Here is a 24,099-nt window from a genome sequence, read left to right on the forward strand (position 1 = left end):
CGATCAAATGAAAGTTGTTCCATATAGTTCAGCTGTCGGAAGTTTACAGTATGCTCAAGTGTGTACTCGCCCTGACTTGGCATTTGTTACCGGGTTACTTGGCAGATATCAGAGTAATCCAGAAATAGAACACTGAAAATTAGTAAAAAAAAGTTTTGCGTTACCTACAAGGTACGAAGGGTCTCATGCTAACGTACAGAAGATCTGATTCCCTGCACATAGAGGGGTATACAGATTCTGATTATGTGGGAGATGACAAAAAATCCATGTCAGGATACATATTCACTCTCATAGGAGGAGCTTATCGTGAAGAAGCTCAAAGCAAACCGTCACTACATCGTCCACAATGTATGTCGAGTTTGTAGCATGTTATGAGGCCACATGACAGGTGAATTGGCTGAAGAAATTCATGCCCCGGTTGAAAGTGGTAGACAACATATATAAACCACTCAAGTTATACTACGATAATAATCTAGCAATATGTTATGCTCACAAAAATAAGTCAAGTGGTGCTGCTAAGCACATTGACATAAAGTATTATGTTGTGAAAGATAAAGTACGGGATCATATAATTAGTCTTAAGCATATAAGAACAGAAAAGATGTTCGTGGATCCGCTTACAGAAGGCTTACCACCCAGCGTGTTCAGAGAACATTTAGCCGGCATGGGTTTAAGGGAAAGCCTATGATTCCTAGACAATGAGAGCATAGTTGAGAATATGTTTCAAAACAGAGAGGTGCATTGTAGCTGTTTAATCTAATGGCAACTGACCGTGACGATGAGACACGCTCTATGCATTGATATGTGATGGAATAGGAACAAGATAAAGTAAGTAAGTTAAGTTTAAGTCATAAGGTGAGATCAAGAGGGAGAATGTTAGATTGATCTCTTCCAATTCCCTTGGATCCGCGCCCTGATCGGGGGCGCCCAACCACTCCATGGTTGGTGGGCCCCCGTCGCACAGCGCCATAAAAAGAGAGGTGGGGGCCAGGGCACAAGGTTCACCTGAGCCGTCAAACGCCCCACCTACAGTCCCTAAACCTTAAGTCGATCTAGTGAGGGGACGTTGCCAGCGACGGAAAGACCGCCCCCTCTACACCGCCGCCACTGCATCCGCGACTTCACCACCGGACCTCACCGCGCCACCAACAAGCACCCCATGGTAAGCTCGTCTTCTACGAAGACGGCCGATGATTTGCACCTCCGCAAACCCCCCCCCCCCCCCCCCCCCCCCCTCTCTCTCTCTCTCTCTCTGTTTCTCGCACTAGCATGTTCTAGGGTTTTCTATTCAATCTGTATGCTAGATCTATGGCTAGATGATCCTATCAAGTCTATCAGTCCACAGCCGATACATGTTGATTACAGAGTTTAATTGCATAATAGTGAAAATCTGCATCAGAACCACATATTCCAATGCTCACTCACATTGCGTGGATGGCTTACAAATATGGTATATGCTCAAAGATGAAGACAGCATGTAAAATTACCTCCAAACAACACTATTTTTACAACGTTGTATCAACGCCCTCCGTTTCCATAAACAGCTTGTGTTCTCTAATGTATTCAATTACTTCATCACTAGTAAGATACTTTATCGATAGACATCTTCTTATGCAGTCTCTGAAATTCAGTCATACATAGAAGCACATCATTGTTCAAGAAGCGATCAAGCACATGAACAGCATAAAGCTATCAACAAACAGATGCCTGTAAGAATTATACCTTACTCTGGATGAACTGATCTGATTTGGCACAATCTCATCGACCGAAATAACGTTATCCTGGAAAGGAGTTCAGAAATGATCATACACAGCGAACATCAGTAAAAAAACTTATTCTGCTTCAATTGAAACCATCTGACAACAAGTTTGTACCCTGCATTCTTGCAATATATCACTGTTGGCTATCAACTTCCCAACATCTTTTCCTTCTCGGCGTATACATATGACACCGAAGTCCTTGCATATGGTTCTGACCTGGAAGCAAAAGTAGGTGTCATCAAAGTAGGTTGACAAGGAAAATCAAAATGCAACTAAAGACCATGCCATAAGTTTGCAAAAAGGGTGCAAAAGTTTATTATTAGCAAAGTTCAAGATTTCTACCTGGTCTAGGATCCAAACACCTGGAGTGCTGAATGACTCGAGCAAGTCAGAACCACATAAAAGCATTACCTTCAGGCTACCTGAAAGAATTAATTAGTAGCTGATATAAAAGGAAATATCACCATTGAAGTGTAAACTACACCCGTGGGATCCAACAGACAAAAGTATAAAAACTTTACATGTTATGTTGGAGCACCAAAAAAAATCCTCATATACATACCTTGGTCAGCTACACCATCCTTGCACAGTAAGTTTCGGACTCTCGAAAGAACGGTCAAAGTGCGCTGATAACCTTTCTGCATTGCCTATCAAGACAGACAATTCATACTATTCATTCATAGCATAACCCAAAAAAAACTTACTGACTCGGAGCATGTAAAATCAAGTTACCTCCCACGGATCAACCATCACAAAAGATGAGCTTTTGCACGCAAGTTCACAAAAGCGAATTCGGTGAGCAGCCGGTAAGAGGTCCTAAACAACTTTTAAATCTGAACTCAGTTAAGAGAACATGAACACAAACTATACAGTTCCGTAAGCTTTCTGCGAGGTCAAACATGTACCTTCTTCTTATATGCATCATTCACCGGAGACATGTAGCCACCCAACACAGAATAACCTCGCTGCTCGAGTTCATCCTTTGCCAACTCTACAGCAAACAGGGGCAGCAAGAAACTTCACTACTCGCTCCCAATCACAACCGAAGGGGTGGCAAAGAAGTGTCAGCAGAAATCAGCAAGCTTCGAAGCATACCAAACATGCGCAGGTGCATGTACGTGGGAGGATTGAAGCTCCCGGTGGCCACGAGCACGACGCCACCTCGGCTTCCTCCGTCCCTTCCGCTGCCGCATCAGAGAATCCGGGGATCAGATGACAGACGAGCCCATCCATCACGCGATCGAAACAGGACAAGACAAGATTTCTCCTACCTGTTCGGTCCAGCGGAGAGCTTCTCTCGCGGGAGAGGCACGTCCACGCCGACCTCCTCCATCGCCGGCGAGAGGAGAGCAGGCGGCTCTCGCCGTGCGGCGTGCCCGGCGCGGTGATGCGGTGTGGGGGAGAATCTGTCACCTCGTCGCTGCCGCTGGGCTGAGTTATTAAGGGGTTGGGCTTTTATGGACCAGGGCCTGTTAATCACGGAATGCAACGGCCCATTGAGAAAGCGTAATGGCATGAGGCCCATTCTTCTCCTCGGCGGTGGCGGCGGCGGCAAGCGAAGGACGTGAAGGCGAAATGGTGAGAGATCGCATCACCGGCTCTCGTAGCTGCTTCCTCGAGCTCTCCTTGCTTGGATCGGACGCGTGCTAGCCGATCGCCTGTGGGTTTGTGCAGGGTAAGGGTACGGGGAACTTCGGTAAGCGCTGGAACAAGACGCACACGCAGTGCGTGCGCTGCCGCTGCGGCCGCCGCAGCTTCCACCTGCGGCTAACCCGCGGCCCGCATCCGCAAGTGTAAGATCCCTTGGTGCTCTCTCCTTTCCTGGCCAGTTTCCTTACGATTGATAGATTTGACAGTGACTGGATGACCAATTTGACGGTGGCTGGGACTGGGTAGTATGGGTGGATATCAATGCAGACTCGACGTAAGAGCGAGAGATTGTGTCTGCTGCTCGATGAAATCGCACGCCAACTCTGTGATTAAGTTGTCTAGGGTTTGGCTTGATTTGTAGCTGTTACTATTTGTATGTCGTGTCTAACTATGTAAGATTGAACTTGTAGTTTTCATGAAATTAATTACATTATGTTGGCACTGCTGCAATACCATATTACCTTGCTTATGAATTGTTTGATAATATGCTGTCCATATATGTGGATTTGTGTCTGTCTCTTTGAACTGCCGTTTATTCATGTTGCGTTTGTATTTTGACTCCAAGGAGCTGATATGTTCAGTCATTGTTTTAATCGTTATTCAGTAGTTATATGGTTAATATGCCTAATTTTCATGGCATGATGCTACCTCATCTTTTATGCTTATTGATTTAACACATCAGTAGCTGTTCTTGTATGATTTATGAGAAGTCGCTCATAGAAGACCTAGCTAAGTAGGCAGATCACATGTTTTGTTGCTTTGGTTAGGTATACACATTTTTCTCCTAATTTTCATGCAGTTCTGGTGCCTTATTGTTTCTTGGAAAACAGACAACTACAGTGTGAAGGCCATTAGGAGGAAGACCACCGGCACAGGGAGGATGAGGTACCTTCGCCACGTGCCACGGAGGTTCAAGAGCAACTTGACTCTCGTTCGGATGGTATGAAGACCAGCCTGAATTTACCGTTCACGGCTGGTTTTTACTGTTTATACTCTCACGGATTCCTCCAAATTTTTCCGAGCAAACAGGGCCACTTAAGGGTAAATTCCTGTTCTCTTTTCTTGTGGCATCCAGTGGTCCACCCTTCGGTTTTTTTGACATTGAAATGCTAAACTCCTGCCCTGGAAACACTTTTCAGGAACCGAGGCCGTATCAAATCTGTTATGCACTTATGCTAGAGTGGGCTGTGGGTCAAGAGACTAGTGTTCCTAAATTGAGAGGCGAACGATGCTTGGTTATGTCATTTCATACCCTGGATGTTAACCCTTCAGTTTTGAATATTGAATCGTACAGATTGTTAAGGCCCCTTTGGCACGGCTCATCCAAAACGGTTTCACCGGTGAAGCCAGAAAAACTGGCTTTTCCCGGCTTCTAGTTCATTTTAACCCCGGCTTACAAAACGGCTTCACGCTACAGTGCCTCGATTTGCGCAAAATAGATGAAGCCGAAACCGGCATAAGCCGTGCCAAAGAGGCCCTTAGTGTCCAGAGTGTTAGCTTTGTCACCCTGTTTACAGAATTGTCTACACATGCCTTTGTGATTCTTTTTGGTTAGCATAATCTTCATGAATCTCCTGTGATGTGATGGTTATGCTTGTTTGAGAAGCTGAGAGTGCATTTTCAATGACTTTTTTGTTTGCAAGGGTTAACTGTTAAAATTGGTGAAACTGTAGCATGGCTGGCTGTCGAAGGTGCTGGCTTAGCTGGTACTAATAACTGTTACAACGCCAAATATGCAGCATCTGCGCTGTGGCCAACTCTGCAAGCAGCCCAAACTCGTCTCTGACCTCTCCTATAATTTTCCCTTAACCATAGCCGACCGTACCCCGTCTGGTAATAACTGATGTTTCTTTCTTCGTTGGACGCCTCCATCCCCAGCCGGCGGGATGTCGGCGCCGCCCGGCAACGTCGACGAATCCCTGTCGTCCCCGTTGCACCTGCTTGAGGTGACGGTCATCTCGGCGCAGGACCTGCACCGGCGGCGGCTGGGCCGCCGCGTGCGCGCGTACGCCGTGGCGTGGGCGGACGCGGGGCACAAGCTGCGCACGGGCGTGGACCACGCGGGCGGCGCCGTCCCCACTTGGAACGACCGGTTCCTGTTCCGCGCCGACGGCGCCTTCCTGCGCTCCGACACGGCGGCGGTGACCGTGGAGGTGCGCGGCACGGGCGGGCTGGGCGCGGACCCCGTCCTGGGCGTCACGCGCATCGTGGTGAGCACGTTCGTGCGACCCGGTGGCAGCGTTCACGGCCCGCAGGTGGCGGCGCTACAGCTCCGGCGGCCGCGTTCGCTCCGCCCGCAGGGAATCGTCAATGTGGCCGTCGCGCTGCTGGACGCCGCCCGCGCGCCGCCGCTCTACGGCGTGCCGGGCTCGCCCGACGCCGTCGCCGTCAAGGACCTCGCGATGAAGCGCCCGGCGTCGCTGTGCAAGGTCGGCGAGGTCAGCGAGGAGCCGGGTGTGGACGACGGCCAGCAGGCGCGAAGCAACCCGGAATTGGTCGGTCAGTCCGGGCACCTGGACCCCAGAGGCGCCGCCGTGGAGCAGAAGAAGCTGGAGCTGACGCTGGAGAGGTGGAAGGCGGAGCTGTGGCCTGGCCTCAAGGAAGGCCGACGCAGTGGCAGGCGGAGGCGGCGCCGGGCGGCGTCCTGCTTCCGGGGCAGTGGCGACTGGGACAGGTAACAATGATCGCATGGAGCAGGATGCACGGCTACGGAGAGGGACGATGCATGGGCATGTAAAAAAACTGTAAATTTTCAAGATTTTTTTAGGTTTGCAGCAGTGATTCGGCTTCATTACCTGTTTAATTTAAGTAAATAATAGTAATGTAAAACCCTTGCAAAAAACAATAAAAATGGCCGTCATGGACTCCTCGTTAAGAGGAAAAACCATAGCAGGATATTGTTTTCTTTCTAACTAGGAACAGTAGTCATATTCATCGACAATGGCTGATACAAAACATCACAAGCATCAACTCCCCGTGTAGCTGGGTTTATTTATGCCTTTGATAACTCAGTCATTATTGGCGCTTGCAATCTAGGTTTATTTATTACAAAGACCAACAGTTAAGCATTCTTACATAGTTCGGCCTAAAAAACGATACACAGAGCGGAACCTAGTGACGACTAAAACAAGAAGAACTGACAAAGAGCACCAAACTACATCCCCAGGCTTCACCGAGACCCGCAAAACTGATCCATTTCCCTTCGAACGTCGCCTTCTCCGTATCATTATCATCGACAAGCAGCGCCAGCTTCTTCCGGTAACGCGGTGGCCTTCCAATCAGCACCGGTACAACCGTATATATGAATGTGCATGAAGCTAGCTAGCTAGTACCATGCAGGAGTGCAGAAGCTGGTTAAAGGAAAGATTTTGCCGGAATTTCTTGTCTTGCCTGTCTTGGTGATGTGCCCAGACTTGAGTTCAACGGTGAAGATGCTATGATGATAATCGTTTGCACTGATGAAAATCAAGCCAGCGCCTTGAGCAAAGCCGGCCAGATCAAACTCAGTCGAGGGGTCAGCCATGGAGGTTGGGATCATGGTATCAAGCTCGATGACCCTGATACGTGCCCATTCGCCAACGCCAGCGTCCCACGACCACGACCACAGGTGCAAGTTGTAGCCCTCCACGGTGGCGGCTCCCAGCTCGCCATCCCGTGCCGCTGCAAAGATGATGTTTGGTTCTTCAATCTGGGGCGGGGGCGGCGCCTTCATCACCGACAGGGCACCCCCGGCCGCCAGGTCGTACTTGAGGATTCTTCTGCCAAACTCAAGCATGAAGTAGATCGCGCCTGCGGTGACCAGGCCGGGGAGGGCAGGGCCGACGGAGGACTCGACGTCAAGGGTGGTCAGTGCGCCCCACGTGGCAGTCTCCGACGAGTAGACTCTAGCCCATGCCACGCCACCTTCGTCGTAGTCCTCGCCGTGACTTACGCCCGCGATAACCACGAGGAAAGGCCCCCCGCTGCATTCGAGATGGTCACAGTCGCCGCCGTCGGAGGCGGACGCTGAGGCGCAGAGCACCGCAACCGTGAAGTGGTAGTACGGGTCGACGTCCGAGGGTGGGGAGAAGCTCTCGTGATCGCCGGTGACAGGATCCCAGACGGTGAGCGTCGCTAAAGGTGACAGATCTGATAGGACTTCTAGGTGTAGATCTAGCGGGTAAAACATAACTTAGATAAGGACTTGGTTATGTACTTCGCTGGACCGATGTCGTGGCCATGGTGCCGCAGCGATGCTCAGAGTAGAGGAAGCATCGACGTGGAGGCGCGGTCCAGTGGCGGCGGCAAAGGCGATGACGCTTCCCGTCGCTCACAACACACCCTCGAGATCGGTCTAGGGTTAGGTCGTCGGTGGGACGCTAGCGGCTGCGGTCAATCTTGTGTTTCGAGCCCTAGCCCCCACCTCCTATTTATAGTACTGCGCGACGGGGGCCCATTAGCCAGGAGTACGGCTGAGTGCCCCCGATCAGGGCGCGGATTAAGGGCTCAATTGGTCGTTGGGCCAACTTGGTGAAGATCAATCTAACGTTCTTCCCCTTAATCTCACCTTATGACTTAAACTTAACTTACTTTATCTTTTCCCATTCCATCATAGATCAGTGCATAGAGTGTGCCTCATCGTCACGGTCAGTTGCCACTAGATTAAACAGCTACAATGCACCTCTCTATTTTGAAACAGATTCTCAACTAAGCCCATAGTATCTAGAAATCATAGGCTTTCCGGTAAACCCATGTTGACTGTGTGTTCTCTGAACGCACTGGGTGGTTAGCCTTTGGTAAGCGGATCTGCAAGTACTTGCTTGGTACTCATATGCTCAATGCTTTCAAAAAGATTCTGGATTTTCTCCTTTACAACATATAACTCAATGTCAATGTGTTTGGCAGCACACTTGACCTATTATCTTAAGAGTTAACTATTTTAAATGGTTATTGCTGTTGACTACCATTGTTAAATCTAGGTACAAATTTTCTTAACCTTCTTTTGCATGTTCCTTAAGCCTCATGACAAGCTATATTATGGTATGCATCATTGATGACACCACAACTGTTTCTTTAGAGCTTTTCCACAATAATACTCCAACTGCGAGTGTTAACAACTACTGTGGATTTCACTACACATCTCGCCAAGACTTAACATTTTGTACCCACAACTATTTGAGAGTACTTATTCTTTCTTACTCAGCACGAGGCCCATAATACTCTGCAAAATTGCAAGACATTCTCAACTCAATTCCAGTGATCTATATCTGGACTGGACTTCTACCAAAATATTCTGGATACATCAGCTACGTCAGGGTAAGTTCTTACTTGTACATTCATTAAGCTTCCAACAGCTGAAGCATATAAAACCATGTTCATTTGATCGATCTCATATCGGTTCCAGGAACACTTAAAGTTCCTAAATCTATTACCCTTGACTATAGGAGCAGGCGTAGGTTTACTCTCATGCATACTTTATTTCTTTAGAATCTTTTCTAAGTATGCCTTTGCGATAGTCCTAATACCCTTTTTCTTCTATCTCAGTGAATTTCTACTTCACCAAGATCATTCATATTAAAACTTGAGGACAAGAACTTCTTCTCCAATTGCAGATTAATATCATTACTAGCGAGTAGAATGTCATCTATACACAAGATGTGGAAAATGAATTTTTAATTCTTGAACTTCGCATAAACGCTATTATCCTTCTCATTTTCTTTAAACCCAAAACTTTCTCATTGTTTCATCAACTTCAAATACTACTATCTAGAGACTTGTTTTAACCCATAAATGGATTTCTACAGGTGGCATCCCATACGTTCTTTTTCTTCTATGACAAAATCTTTGGGTTGTGCCATGTAAACGTTTTCACACAAATCCTCATTGAGGAATGTCGTCTTTACATCCATCTGATGTAACTCTAAATCATAACATGCCAATAACACCATTATGATCCTAAAAGAATTCTTGCATGAGACTAGAGAGAAAACTCTTATTGTAATCTATTCATTCTCTTTGCGTAAAGCATTTTGCTACAAGTCATGCTTTATGTCTTTCTGCATTCCCTTTGGAGTCATATTTTGTCTTGTAGACCCATTTACAGCCTACTGTTTTGGCTCCATTAGGAATTTCTTCTAAGTCCTAAACAACGTTGGTATTCATCGAATTCATTTTAACTTCCATAGCTTCTTGCCATTTAGACGAGTAAATGCTTCTCATGGCTTTTTCAAATGAGGTGGGATCACCCTCCATTTGAATTTCTTCACTAACATAGACTTCATAGTCATAAAAAACTAGTTTACTAATTCTTTGAGACCTTATGGGGCCTCAGCTACTGGCACTTTCATATGGGGCCGTTGTTGCTCTTCATTACCAAGAGGCAATTGATTCTATAGGCTCATATATTATAAGATCCTTGTTTGCATTATTCATCTTCTTCAAAGAGCCAACAACAGGTGTTGTATAAGTTATACAACATCAAGTATTGATAAATTCGTAGTTTTTGAATCACTAAAGTGGGCACGCAGTCCCGCTTCTCTTCAAGTCATAGATCTCTACATACCATGCTCCCCTAGATCATCCCGTCTTTAAAAAAGATAGTGTACCTTCAAATTTCTTGTTTGTGTTTAATCTGTTAAAACCTCATATGGTGCTTTAAGCATCGCCTTTATATCTTTGAGGCTGACTACGCTATCTTTCTATCAGAACTTTAAAAAGTCTAGGAATTTAGCTGTTTCTCTACTTAGGGGTATCATTGTTATGACCGACGGTCACATTCATCAAAATCTTTATCTCACTCAGTTTCTTACAAAATTTGTATCTCGCTCTTAATGAAGAGTACACATTCATCAACATCTTTATCTCACTCTTAATGAAGAGTAGTTTCTTAATTGATCTTAATTCTTACTCTTTCTTAATTCTTACTCTTAATTCATCTCATAATTCTCTCCCTCAAAATATGGCATGAACTATACTGCCATAATTTTGAGAACTATTTATAAAACTATGAACGAGGAGACACTTATGACTTACTTCATTCACATGATTATGCCATGCAAATAAAGTTATTTTTTTATCCAAATAGGAGTACACTTTTCTCATTCCACTTCAAGAACTCATGGAGGTCTTTTATTAACTGTATTTTTACAAGTCACACTTGCATATTTTTCTTATCTTTTGATTAGTATTGACCATGATGGTGCAGTTCTATTGTGCCATGGTTAATGCTAGGATAGCATAAGAGCTACCAAAACTTCTCTTGCTATGCGGGAAACAAAAACATATGAGTCATCACAAAACTTCTCCCCATACGGGATACATCTATACAAAAACTTAGTCATGATGACTAAAACATTTACTTATACTTTATTTTCCAATTAAATCTTTCTGTTGGTTCTAATTTAATCAGAAAATTAGTAAGCTAACAAAAAGCTATCCTGAACTGGCTTGACTCAAGCCTTTCCATTCACATACCCCAGCATTACAGCCCGTTGGCATGCAGCCGAGTGATCTCATCGGTTAAAAAATAAAACATACAAGATGCTTTTGCATCAATTCTACATCACCGTTGGGCAAAAAATAGAATTAATGCATAAAACTGATAAATCAACTTGAAAGACATAACTTGTCGGTGCGAAAAGTGACCAACAAGTAAATATTTGTAGTTTTGCCGTGCGTTGTGATCGAAAGACACATGATTTATACTGGTTCCGGCAACATGCCCTACGACTAGTTTTAATCGGTCGGTGACTTTATTACTGAGTCCAGGTGCTCGAAGTTTGCTGTGGGGTTACAAACGAGTAGAAATGAGAAGGAGGATGTTAAAGGCCCGGTCGGACTCTTAACCGAATGGCCGAGAGTGATGGGTGCTCTAACGTGCGCAAAGTATCAGAGCGTATGCTCTGTGTAGCAGTTGAGTTCTAGAGCTATTGAGCTATTCGAGTCCTTAGGTCATTTAGTCCTCGAATCATCTAGCATTTTTTCTTTTCGAGATAGCGCATCCCCTTTTATAGTTGAAAGAGATGGTCTTACAAGTCAAAGAGAAAGAAAGAAAATGTATACGTGTGCTACTTAGTCTTGTTGTCCAGGCTATCGGGTACGAGATGGTCATCGGCGCCCACAATATTGTTTATGTTTGGACACATCTGGCAAGCTATACCGTATTCGCCTGGTACGGCAAACATCGGCACCTACAATACTTTTTGTGCTCTGATGCATCTAGAAGGTTGTATAGTGCCCGTCTAGCATTGCCTGGTGGCACCGTCCTGCAGGTGAGCAGGGCATGGCAGGGTACGGTCCTCGGTATTACGGTTGACTTGAGCGTCTTACCTTATCTGCACCGTCTGATCCCTAGGCCCTCACAGAGCGGGCATCCTCGATCAGTTGTTCCCAGTTGGTCCCGACCGTGTCAGTCGGGAAAGAGCAGCGAATAGAGGTCTGGCGTATCCTTGGTCGGAGAAGGAGGTCAGAGCTGGACTTTGGTCCCACCTTGGCTAGGCCTTCCGATCAGGGACCGGATCATTGTCCCGGCCTATCATTATGTATCTAGGTCAGCCCAAGCACGCGCTGTCGCTGTGCCGCCTGCTGGCCTGGGTTTTGCAGGGAAGCGGGTCCATTGGGGACCCCATGTTTACGAACCCAACATAACTACTCTTTAAAATTAAATTCTCTAGTTGGTTCGAATTTAATTAGAAGATAATCAACATCATTGCAGCGGAAACACGATACTAAAATACATTCTATTAGTTTAGAAGCATTTCTTGGTCTTTATCTATTCTCTAGAAAATTCACCACGTTGGTGTAAAATTTTTTAGAGATTTAAACTTCAAACTTAAACTCATTATAATATTGTTATCATCAACGTTGGTCAGAAGATAGCAATACCATAATTTAACATAAACAAATTGGACTACTCCTCTAATTCAAATTTTGCCATTGGTTCCTGAAAGCATCTAGGCCCCTAGTTGGATTTCGGTGATTAATGTCAATACAAGATTACTATGACTAACGTGTGTTTTGCAGAGACAATTAAGTTAGGTTATGGTAATAGAGATCGATTGGGCAATCGAGGTTGTCATGCCCCTATGATGGAAATCGTTTCGGTTTTCAAAGGATGGACGACAAGGTTAAGGATAACTAGTTCTAAGTGTCGATTGAAGTTGGAGAGACACTTAGAGTAGTTTAGTACTTTGTTTTTCCTTTGGTCATACTATGAAGGGGGGTATGAACGGGTAGCTTGACCTAGTTGAGTCTAGTGAGTTAGGTGTGGTGCACACTTGTTAAAACTAGCTCTAGGTAGCTCCTATGAATGCCTAAGATCTTTTGGAGCAAACTTCATTCACATATGTTCGGAAGTTGGAAGTGAATGGAGGGTTAAAACACTGACCGGACACTGGCTCAGGTGCGACCGGACGCTGGCCGCAGGGTCCGGTCAGTTCATTTGACCAAGGGGATCAAGTCTAGTTTGACCGGACGCTGGGAGGTCATGTGACCGGACGCTGAGGGCCAGCGTCCGGTCGACTCCAGTAAGGGTCCAGACTTGGAAAAGAGTGACCGGACGCGTCCGGTCAGTGTGACCGGACCCTGTGTATCCAGCGTCCGGTCGTTTACAGTAAGCATCCAAGAGCGACCGGACGCGTCCGATCGGTACTGACCGGACCCTGACAGCGTTCGGTCATCACTTGAAAACTGGTTCGTGGGTTGAACTGACCGGAGCATCCGGTCATCACGATTGGAGCGTCCAGTCATCCCGCAGAAGCTCATAACGGTTCGTTTTTCAGGCTGGCTTATATATAGAAGCTCCACTCGTGAGTGGAGTATCTTTTGCTCATTCCAACAGCTGAGAAACACGTTTGTGAGTGCCAAGAAGAGCAAGGTCCTAGTGAGGTGTTTGTGATTCGAGAATCCAAGAGAGTAGCCTCACTAGCAAATCAAGAGTAGCAAAGTGTGCATCCATCTTCTCATTAGGCTTCGCGTGGTCAAGTGAGAGTTCGTGCTTGTTACTCTTGGTGATCGCCATCACCTAGACGGCTTGGTGGTGATTGGGAGTTTGGTGTTCACCCGGTGGAGCTTGTGGGTGACCCAACTCAAGTTGTGAGCGGTTTTGGGTGATTCGCCGCGACGGAGTGTCGAAGAATCAACCCGTAGAGAGCACTTGATCCTTGCGCGGATCAAGGGGGAGCTACACCCTTGCGTGGGTGCTCCAATGAGGACTAGTGGGGAGTGACGACTCTCCGATACCTCGGCAAAACATCGCCGCGTTCCTTTCTCTCTCTATTTACTTTGAGCACTTACTTTGAGCATTTACTTTGAGCAATTCAATACTTGTTTTTATTCCCATAAGAATTGCTTGCTAGAGTAAGTTTGGAACTTAAGTTGAGAGGTTGTTGTGCATTAATTTGATATAAACACTTTTCTAGGCACAAGGGGTTAATTGGGCTATCCGTAGGATTTGATTATTGCAAGAAAATTTAGAATTAGCCCAATTCACCCCCCCTCTTAGGCATCTTGATCCTTTCAATTGGTATCGGAGCCTCGTGCTCACGTTTTTAAGCTTAATCGCTTAGAGCAAGATGTCTCACGGGGATGGTCCTCCTCCTATCTTTGAGGGAGATGATTTTCCATATTGGAAAATCCGCATGGAGGCTTACTTAGAAGCTCTAGATGTTGGAATTCTTAGAGCCGCCTCTCAAGGGTTCCCCGCACCTAGGAATGCCGCACAACTTCAAGGCGATGAAGTAAATTATGAAAAATGGAATGCAAAGGCTCGCAACACCATCTTTAGAGGCCTTTGCAAAGATGTGTTCAATCGTGTAAGGAACCACAAAGACGCCCATGCACTATGGTCAGATGTTTGTGCGCTCCATGAGGGAATCAAGAGTGAGCGTGAGGAACGCTATCATCTTGTGATTAAAAAGCTAAATTCTTTTGAGATGTTTCCCAAAGAAAGTGCTAATGAGATGTATTCTCGATTAAATGTTCTTGTAGAGGAAGTCAATGGGCTTGGACTTACTCAAATGTCACCATCCGATGTTGTGAGAAAAATCTTGAGTGTCCTCCCCATTGACAAATATGGGCACATTGTGACCGTGCTACATCAAGGTGATCTTTCCGCCGCTACACCGACACAAATCTTGGGAAAGATCAATGCTCATGAGATGTACATGCACATCACACCACAAGATGGCTCATCCTCTACAAAGAAGAAAGAGAAAGACTTAGCATTCAAAGCTAGCCAAGACAAGGGCAAAGCAAGACTTGAGTATGAGAGCTCAAGTGATGAAGATGATGAAGAAAGCCTTGCCCTCATGGTGAAAAAGACCACCAAGATGCTAAAAAGGCTAAACAAGAGTGGCATCAAATTTGATGGCAAAAAGAAGAAGTTCTTCACTAGCTCAAGAAGAAAGCCAATCTCCGAGATGGATTGCTACAATTGTGGCGAACTTGGTCATCTAGCTCATCAATGCACAAAGCCCAAGAAAGACAAGTTCAAGAACAAGGGCAAGAAAGATGATTCAAGTGATGAAGATGAAAAGAAGAAGAACAAGCCATACAAGAAGAGAGATGGCAAAAAGAGGGAGTTCTACAAGAAGAAGAAGAGTGGCAAGGCCTATATTGTCGGTGATTGGCTCACGGACATTGATTCATCAAGTGGATCATCCGATGATGATAGTGACGATGAAAAGGTGGCCGCCATTGCTATTGATCTTGCATCTTCACCACCACCATCGGCATCATCCTCTACACACCTATGCCTTATGGCCAAAGGTGAACGCAAGGTAACTAAGAGTGATGATAGTAGTGATGATGAACATGCTAGTGATGATAGTGATAGCGATGATGATGACTCACCTACTTATGATGATCTTGTCAAAATACTAAGAAAATATACTAAGATCATTAGAAAGAGTAGAGCTACAAATGAAAAGCTTGATGCTAAAAATGATTCACTCTTAGCTAAGTGTGATACATTAGAAAAGGCTAATGATGAGCTCAAGGAAACAAATGATTCTATATCATCCAAACTCAAGGAGCTCAAATCTTCTAAGAAAGAGCTTAAAGATAAAAATGATAAACTTGAGTTGGTACACAATGAGCTTATCACTAGTCACAATAAGCTAAAAGATGAATATGCAACTCTAAAGATCAATTATGATACCCTTATTATTGCACAAGAATTCTTACCAAATGAGCCACATGATGCTACTAACCATGTTGTTAAGATTGATATAGCTACCTCATGTGATGATTTAATTGATGAAAGCATTGAGCATGAATCTAGTAGCAAGGGCAAGCAAGTGGTTGAATGCAATGACTATAATGAGTATGTCAAGCTCAAGAGTAACAATGAGAAGCTCATGAAAGATCTTGAAGAGATAAAAAGTCACAACACCATTGTGCTAGAAACTCTTGATTATGACAAAGAGGTGATCCTTGAGAATGAGAAATTAAAAGAAGAAATCAAGAAACTCAAGGAGGAGAAGAACAATGATATTCTCAAGGAAGAGAACAAGAAGCTCAAGATGGAGAAAGAGCATCTCAAGGTGGGATTGAGCAAGTTTGCTAGAGGCAAGCATCTCCAAAGTGAGCTACTCATGAATACCGTCATGAAGATGGATAGAAGTGGCATTGGATATATGGCTAGTGTAGAGAAGAAGAAGGCTCAAGCTCAACACCAACAATCAAAGCCAAAGCCAAAGCCAAAGAGATGTTTTGAATGTGGACAAGAAGGCCATTTTGCTCATGAGTGTCAAACTCCACCACCACAACCCTTGCCCAAGCATGCTAGACCATTTGCTTTCAATACTCACTACATGCTTAGAAAAGATTCGAGTGGAAAGATGAAAGTCATGTTCTTAGGTCCCCCTAACAAGAGTAGGCCTAAGAAAATTTGGGTGGCTAAATCACTTGTTGAGAAGGTGAAGGGCCCTCAACAAGCTTGGATCCCTAAAGCTTGAATCTCTTGTGTGTAGGTGAACTACAAGACCGGTGGAAGTCATTGGGTTATTGATAGTGGTTGCACTCAACATATGACCGGTGATCCTCGTATGTTCACCTCACTAGATGAAGAGGTAGATGGACAAGAGAAAATAACATTTGGAGATAATTCAAAGGGCAAAGTCAAAGGATTGGGCAAAGTGGCAATATCAAATGATCATTCCATCTCAAATGTGCTCTATGTTGCTTCATTGAGTTTCAACTTGCTATCCGTTGGTCAATTGTGTGATCTTGGCTTCCAATGCTTGTTCACCGAGAAGGAGGTGGTTGTATCTAAGGTAGATGACAATCAAGTGATATTCAATGGATTTAGATACAACAACTTATATCTAGTTGACTTCACCTCTGAAGATGCAAACTTGAAGACTTGTCTATTCACCAAAACAACACTTGGGTGGCTATGGCATAGAAGGCTTGCTCATGTTGGGATGAGCTCACTCAAGAAGCTTATGAAGAATGATTTGGTGAGAGGGTTGAAGGATGTGAAGTTTGAGAAGGACAAGCTTTGTAGTGCATGTCAAGCCGGCAAGCAAGTTGCAAACACTCATCCAACCAAAGCTTTCATGTCAACCACAAGAGTGCTAGAACTCCTACACATGGATTTATTCGGACCAACAACATACAAGAGTTTGGGAGGAAATCTCTATTGTCTTGTGATTGTGGATGACTATTCAAGATATACATGGGTGTTCTTCCTTCATGATAAATCCGAAGTTGCATCTTGTTTCAAGAAGTTTGCCAAGAGAGCACAAAATGAATTTGAAGTGAAGCTCAAGAAGATAAGAAGTGACAATGGCAAAGAGTTTGACAACACAAACATAGAAGCTTATTGTGATGAAGTTGGAATCAAACATGAAGTCTCCGCAACCTATACTCCTCAACAAAATGGTGTAGTTGAGAGGAAGAACTGGACTTTGATCACTCTTGCAAGGACAATGCTAGATGAGTACAACACCCCCGAAGCTCTATGGGCGGAAGCAATCAACACCGCATGTTATGCATCCAACCGCCTATTTCTTCAAAAGTTCCTTGTCAAGACACCATATGAGTTGCTCAATGGGAAGAAGCCGGACGTCTCCTTCTTTAGGGTGTTTGGTTGCAAGTGCTACATCTACAAGAAGCGGCAACACCTAGGGAAGTTTCAAAGGCGTTGTGATATAGGTTTTCTTGTTGGTTACTCATCGAAGTCCAAAGCATATAGAGTATTTAATCATGCTACCAGCTTGGTTGAAGAAACATATGATGTGGAATTTGATGAATCTAACGGCTCCCTAGGAGCACATGAGAATCTTGATGATGTAGGTGATGAACCATTGAGGGAGGCTATGAAGAATATTCCGGTGGGAGACATCAAGCCAAAAGATGATGAAGATGATGTACAAGTCATTAACCAACCCTATTCATCAAATGTACCACAAGATGGTGATAAAGTTGGGAGAGTAGAAAATGAAGATACTCACATCTCCCATGAGCAAATGGTGGTACAAGCATAAGATGTTGATGCTCCACAACCTCCTCCTCAAGTGGTCAATAGAAGAAATACACCTCTCCTACAAGATCATCCACAAGATCTCATCATAGGGAGTCCAACAAAGGGGGTGATGACTAGATCTCAAAAACTTACCTCATTTATTGCTCATCACTCTTTTGTCTCTTGCTATGAGCCTACCAAGGTAGAAGAAGCTCTAAAAGATCCAGATTGGATCAATGCCATGCATGAAGAGTTGAACAACTTCACTCGCAATGAAGTATGGAATCTTGAAGAGCGACCAAAAGGTGCAAGAGTGATTGGAACAAAGTGGGTGTTCCGCAACAAGCAAGATGATCAAGGTGTTGTTGTGAGGAACAAGGCAAGACTAGTGGCAAAAGGGTTCTCTTAAGTTGAAGGTTTGGACTTTGGAGAAACCTTTGCACCAGTTGCAAGATTAGAAGCCATTCGTATCCTTCTTGCATATGCATCACATCATGAAATGAAACTATATCAAATGGATGTGAAAAGTGCATTCTTAAATGGCTTTATTAATGAACTAGTCTATGTTGATCAACCTCCCGGGTTTGAAGACCCTAGATATCCTAATCATGTTTATAGGTTGTCCAAGGCACTATATGGGCTTAAGCAAGCCCCAAGAGCTTGGTATGAGCGCCTTCGGGATTTCCTTATTGAGAAGGGCTTCATCATTGGGAAGGTCGACACCACACTATTCACTAAGAAGCTTGATGAGCATATCTTCATTTGTCAAGTATATGTTGATGATATTATCTTTGGATCATCAAATGAAGACTCATGCAAAGAATTTGGTGAATTGATGTCTAAGGAGTTCGAGATGTCAATGATTGGTGAGCTTACATTCTTTCTTGGTTTTCAAGTCAAGCAAATGAAAGAAGGCATCTTTATCTCTCAAGAGAAATACACAAAAGACCTTCTCAAGAGATTCAAGATGGATGAATGTAAGCCAATCAAGACCCCAATGTCTACCAATGGACATCTCGACCTAGATGAGGAAGGTAACTCGGTTGATCAAACTCTCTACCGCTCTATGATTGGTAGCTTGTTATATTTAACCGCATCTAGGCCCGACATCATGTTTAGTGTGTGTATATGTGCTAGGTTTCAAGCTAGTCCTAAGGAAACACATTTAATTGCCGTAAAAAGAATCCTTAGGTATCTTAAGCACACTCCAAGCATTGGCCTTTGGTATCCCAAAGGAGTTTTATTTGAATTAATTGGCTATTCCGATTCGGATTACGCCGGATGCAAAGTTGATAGAAAGAGCACATCCGGAGGGTGCCATTTGCTTGGTAGATCACTTGTGTCTTGGTCCTCCAAGAAACAAAATAGTGTGGCTTTGTCCACCGCCGAAGCGGAATACATTGCCGCAGGTGCTTGTTGTGCACAAATATTATACATGAAACAAACTTTACTAGACTATGGAGTAGTTCTAGAGAAAGTACCTCTTTTGTGTGACAATGAAAGTGCGGTGAAACTTGCAAATAATCCAGTTCAACACTCTCGCACCAAGCATATAGATATCCGCCATCACTTTCTAAGAGATCATGTGGCTAAAAATGATATATCACTAGAAGGTGTAAGATCCGAAGATCAATTAGCGGATATCTTCACTAAACCGCTAGATGAAGCTACATTTTGTAGATTGCGGAACGAGCTCAATGTACTTGATTTTAGTAACTTCACAAAAAATTGAGCTTATATTGTCCCTTGCATTCATTGTAATATACAACATGTTTAATTTGTGGAAATGCATATAGGGCTTGTCTAACATGGTTAAGATAACCGCCGAAAAGCGTGTGAAGAAGCTTAACCTTGGATCAAACTTGACAAGCAACTAGATTTACTTACAAGCATTACATATGCATGATTGGTGTTTTGTCGTTTTGTTCTATTTGCCCTCTTGTTGCTTATTTTCTTAAAAAGAATTATAGCCTAAGGCAAAATACTTTGAAAAATATGAGGGTTTGAGAGAGGTCACTCACATCAGTCCCAATTGGTATTTATTTGGATCTTATTTAAGTTGGGACTTGATTGGGAACAGGCAGCGCGAAGGAAGTTTGAAGATTTGCTGGAAAAGGTGCACCGGACGCTGCACCGGACGCTGCTGTCCAGCGTCCGGTCAGTTCACAGGAGGTGAGCTGCTGTTGAAGGAGTGACCGGACGCTGCGTCTGTGCGTCCGGTCAGAAAGAGTTCAGCGTCTGGTCGATTGGAGGAAGATCAAATTGTACTGACCGGACCCTGCCTACGTCCGGTCATGGACCACCGGACGCGTTCGGTCCCGATTCCAGAGGATTTGGACCTCTCTGGAATCGACCGGACGCTGGGTGGTAGCGTCCGGTCGCTACCACCGGAGCGTCCGGTCAGTGGATCTCGCGCGACTTCAAGTCTCTTTTCGGTTTCCTTTTCTGTCGTGTTTGGGGGATTATATATCCGGACCTTCAGTTCACCTGCCTTGACCTAACCAGCGCCGCCGTGAGCCCGCAACCAAGCCGCGACCTCCTGCCTAGCTGCGCCGCCGCAGCCTCGCTCGCCAGCCCTAGCCCGAGCAGCCGCGTCGCCGCAGTCCCTCGTGCCGTCCCTCGCGCCACAGCGGTCGGCCCCACGCCAGCCTCGTGCCGCAGTCTCGCTCCTGCCCAGCCGCGCGTCTCCGTGTCCCTGCCCCGCGCCACCACCGGCCCGTCGCAGCCAAGCGCCACCGAGCCACCGCGCCAGCTCGCCTCTGCAGCACCGCGCCGGCCACCTCGCGCCGAAGCTCGCCGCTCCACCATTGCCAGGCTGCCCGTCTTCATGTCAAGTGCTCTTGCCCTACCCTCCCATTGATTGGTAAGGCAAGTCTTGTGTTTCACTCTTGATCTCCACAGTTGTAACCTAGATTAAATTCTAAATGCACTGACTCCTCATTGCATTCAGGGCGTTTGACCTAACCCTAGCCCGGTTCCGAGGATCCCCCGCGTGACACCTTATCTCTTCTCGGTTCGCTGATCGTCAGGTAGAAAGCCACTCGATTCAATTTCGCATCTACATTGCTTTCTCTATTAGGATTTCGCATCTATTAGTTACATGGTATTTATTTGTATATCCATCTATTCTATCGTGCAGCGAGTCGGTTCCGTTGTGTTTCGTCTGGCAGTTGGCAGTTAACTCGGAGCCAAGCTCGCGAGTAAGGATCGAGGCCAAGCCTCGAAAGCGACAGTTTGACAGTTGATCTTCATCAGCGTCAGTTCACCATCTTGTCAGTTCAGATGGCTCGCACCAAGAATGTTGGTGGTGGCCCAGGTGATGATGATAGGAGGCCCCCACCTCGCCAGCCAGCCGGATCTAAAGGCAAGTCAACCAAGCAGGTAACATCCAAGAAGCGAAAGTACCCCGACGCAGAGACAGCTAGAGCAGCAGCTGTTGTAGAGGCCGCAGAGCGTGCCGAGAGAGGTGGCACCCGCAGCGGAGTTGTCATTGCAGATCAGCCAGTTTCACCCGCAGTCAGAACTGTGATTGAGGAGGTTGAGCGTCGTCACGGTAGTCCAGCTGGGACTGCCACGCTTGCAGGACGACGGGTTGCCATTGAGGAGGGTCCGTCAGCACAGCAGCAGCCTCCACCAGCAGAGCCTCAGCCAGCCCAGGAGACTCAGGAGAGTCAGGAGACCGAGCCGGCACCTCAGCTACGCCGCTCGAGTCGTACTAGTGCTGCAGTTCCACTGAGGCCAGCTACACAGCGCAGGGGTTCACGCCCTCCGCCCAGACCACAGGGTCCGCCTCCAGTGGTTCACCTCGACTTGAGGGCTGCTACAGCCAGGCAGGTTCAGCAGCTGAGGTTTGTTGAGTTTGAGGTCTGGTTTCCTCCGAGGAGGGATGAGAGAGCAGCTGAGGGGTTCTACACGCCACTACAGGAGGATTTCTACAATACATATCTAAACAGTGGGGCAGTGTTCAGATCATAGAGGGTCTGTCCGATAGAGTCCATTATGGCAGCAGCCGGAGAGGGCATTCGGCAATACTTGTCATATTTGCCAGGACTGTCAGATCTAATTGGACGGACAGGGATATATGTACCTTCTTGGGTTCGTCAGTTTTATGCCTCGCTCTACATCGATCCTCATCACAGATTCATTCACTTTGCCTTCAACGGCAAAGACTATAGAGTGACGAGTAGCAGGGCTAGAGAGATACTGAGACTACAGGAGCAGCCTGTAAGGATGCATGAGGTTTGCTATGGACATCAGGAGCCTCCCAGGCGTCCTCATGGAGGGTTGGTGCCCCCTACAGACTTAGTGCGCCATTGCTTCAAGGAGCCGTTTGGTGAGGGGTCGAGCAGGAACCCTAGTGACTTGACTCCTACAGCGAGGATACTAGAGGCCATCATCAGGAGGACATTGCTTCCCAGGTTGGGATACAGGGAGGGCCTGACTTGCTTACAGCTCTGGCTTCTCAATGCCATTATGTAGATGACAGTGTTTGACATCTGGGACCTCCTTCTTTCAGAGATGGAGGATACTATAGCTAAGGGATTCAAGGGTCGCAGGCAGCTTCCCTATGCTCACTGGATCACGTTTCTCATCTGCAGAGTTGTGATTGTTAAGCCCCCTGGCATGATGGATGAGTATACAGGTGCCACTATGGAATTCCCAGCTTACAACCTGTCATAGAGGATCAGACACGCCACTCCTCTAGCACCCAAATAGCCTAGCCGTCGTCCCAACGTGCCAGAGTCCGTAGCTCAGCAGGACGAGATCATCAGAGGGATTGCAGCCACTGAGGAGGCAGAGCTAGAGGCACAGCAGGAGGTGAGTGAATACAGTGATAGCTCCGACGATGACTACCAGCCTATACCTCAGATGCCTCCACGCAGACACGATGCAGAGGCAGGTAGCTCCAGTTCTGCTCCATAGACAGACCCCGCTCTCATCGCTATTCTTGAGCGGATGTAGCAGGATCAGACACGATAGGTACAGGAGACAGCTACGAACTTCGCACAGTTTCAGGCTCGTCAGGACGAGTTTCAGCGACAGCAGCAGCTCCTTCAGCACCAGTAGTTACTTATGCAGCAGCAGCTCATGGGATTCATGCAACATGTAGTGACAGCCATTGGGATCCCACTGCCACAGACTTCGCCCCAGCTTGCACAGCCTCCTACCACTTCGACGACTCCAGTAGTACAGCCTATCGGGCTTCAGAGTCAGGGACAGCCTCCAGCTTAGTTTTCGTCACCTCCTATATAGGTGTCCCAGTGGTTAGCTTCACCTAGTGTAGCCCCGCAGTTCACTCCTTATCACACGGGTTTCTCACCAGAGCAGACGTCCTCACTATTCGTGCCTGAGTCATCAGTCTCTAGGAGTCTTGGAGCATCTTTCAGTGAGTTGACTGGCATGCCTACCCCGCCTCACATGCATACTGCTGGTCCATCTACAGCCGCTCCAGCTATCATGACTACTCAGTGGCTCCCCTCGTCTGTCGTCTCGTTAGATCCTACGACAGACATACTTGCAGCTTCACAGGCAGCACCAACTCAGACCCAGACCGCTTCAGCGACACTTCCTGCTTCAGAGGGTCAGTCAGTTCAGAGCTCAGGGTCAGATGATGATGGCGCCCAGTTCCATCTTGCTCCACGTACTTCAGCGCCTGACTCGTCCGCTGCAGCCCCGCCGTCCGACCCCTAGGTTTTGGTGTTTGACGCCAAAGGGGGAGAGGGTTTGAGTATGTAGACTTAGGGGGAGCGAGTTTCAGGGGGAGCTAGTTATCTAGTATTAGCTTATTATATACTTTTGGAGTTTTATTTGTGTGATACACTATTACTTATGCATTCGTGTGTTTACTTTCATGCATACTCTTATTTATATGTGATAGTGCTATCTACGTGGTTGTGATATTTGACATGTGTGACTTCTACTTTGCTTTATCTCTATGTCATATCACTTGTGGAATGCTCATTTGCTTTTGCTTTCGCGTTTACACTTCGAAGCAAATGAGCTTTGTTATTGGTACTCATGCTCAATTCATATCCTTTGAGTACATTATTTTGGCTTGAGTCATATAAGCTTGACTAACTCTTTTGTTCTTATTGACAAAAGCTTATATGAACCAAGCCCGTCAAAAACCTCACTCCATAACATACTCGAGGTGGTATTGTCATCAATCACCAAAAAGGGGAAGATTAAAAGCATCTAGGCCTCTAGTTGGATTTCGGTGATTAATGTCAATACAAGATTACT

At 46.0% G+C, this 24,099-nt stretch overlaps 2 protein-coding genes and 1 long non-coding RNA gene across 3 annotated transcripts; 2 read left to right on the forward strand and 1 right to left on the reverse strand.

Moving 5' to 3' along the window:
* Positions 1-1,325: 1,325 nt before the first annotated feature.
* Positions 1,326-3,222, reverse strand: LOC136475186 (nicotinamide/nicotinic acid mononucleotide adenylyltransferase-like). Its single transcript, XM_066472737.1, has 9 exons — positions 3,032-3,222; positions 2,856-2,944; positions 2,666-2,751; positions 2,493-2,576; positions 2,323-2,407; positions 2,103-2,182; positions 1,875-1,976; positions 1,723-1,781; positions 1,326-1,620 (listed from the first exon to the last, which is right to left on the reverse strand). The coding sequence occupies exons 1-9, from the start codon at positions 3,091-3,093 to the stop codon at positions 1,506-1,508; spliced, it is 762 nt and encodes a 253-aa protein (XP_066328834.1). The 5' UTR covers positions 3,094-3,222; the 3' UTR covers positions 1,326-1,505.
* A 93-nt stretch (positions 3,223-3,315) lies between these two features.
* LOC136475184 (uncharacterized) lies at positions 3,316-4,970 on the forward strand. The gene is made up of 3 exons (XR_010763117.1): positions 3,316-3,553; positions 4,241-4,451; positions 4,550-4,970. It is a non-coding gene; the product is annotated as an uncharacterized lncRNA (long non-coding RNA).
* A 101-nt stretch (positions 4,971-5,071) lies between these two features.
* Positions 5,072-6,188, forward strand: LOC136475185 (uncharacterized). Its single transcript, XM_066472736.1, has one exon. It carries the CDS (start codon positions 5,297-5,299, stop codon positions 6,086-6,088), a length of 792 nt encoding a protein of 263 aa, XP_066328833.1. The 5' UTR covers positions 5,072-5,296; the 3' UTR covers positions 6,089-6,188.
* The last annotated feature ends 17,911 nt before the right edge of the window (positions 6,189-24,099 follow it).

This window comes from Miscanthus floridulus, chromosome 8 (genome assembly GCF_019320115.1).
Source record: "Miscanthus floridulus cultivar M001 chromosome 8, ASM1932011v1, whole genome shotgun sequence".
NCBI lineage: Eukaryota > Viridiplantae > Streptophyta > Magnoliopsida > Poales > Poaceae > Miscanthus > Miscanthus floridulus.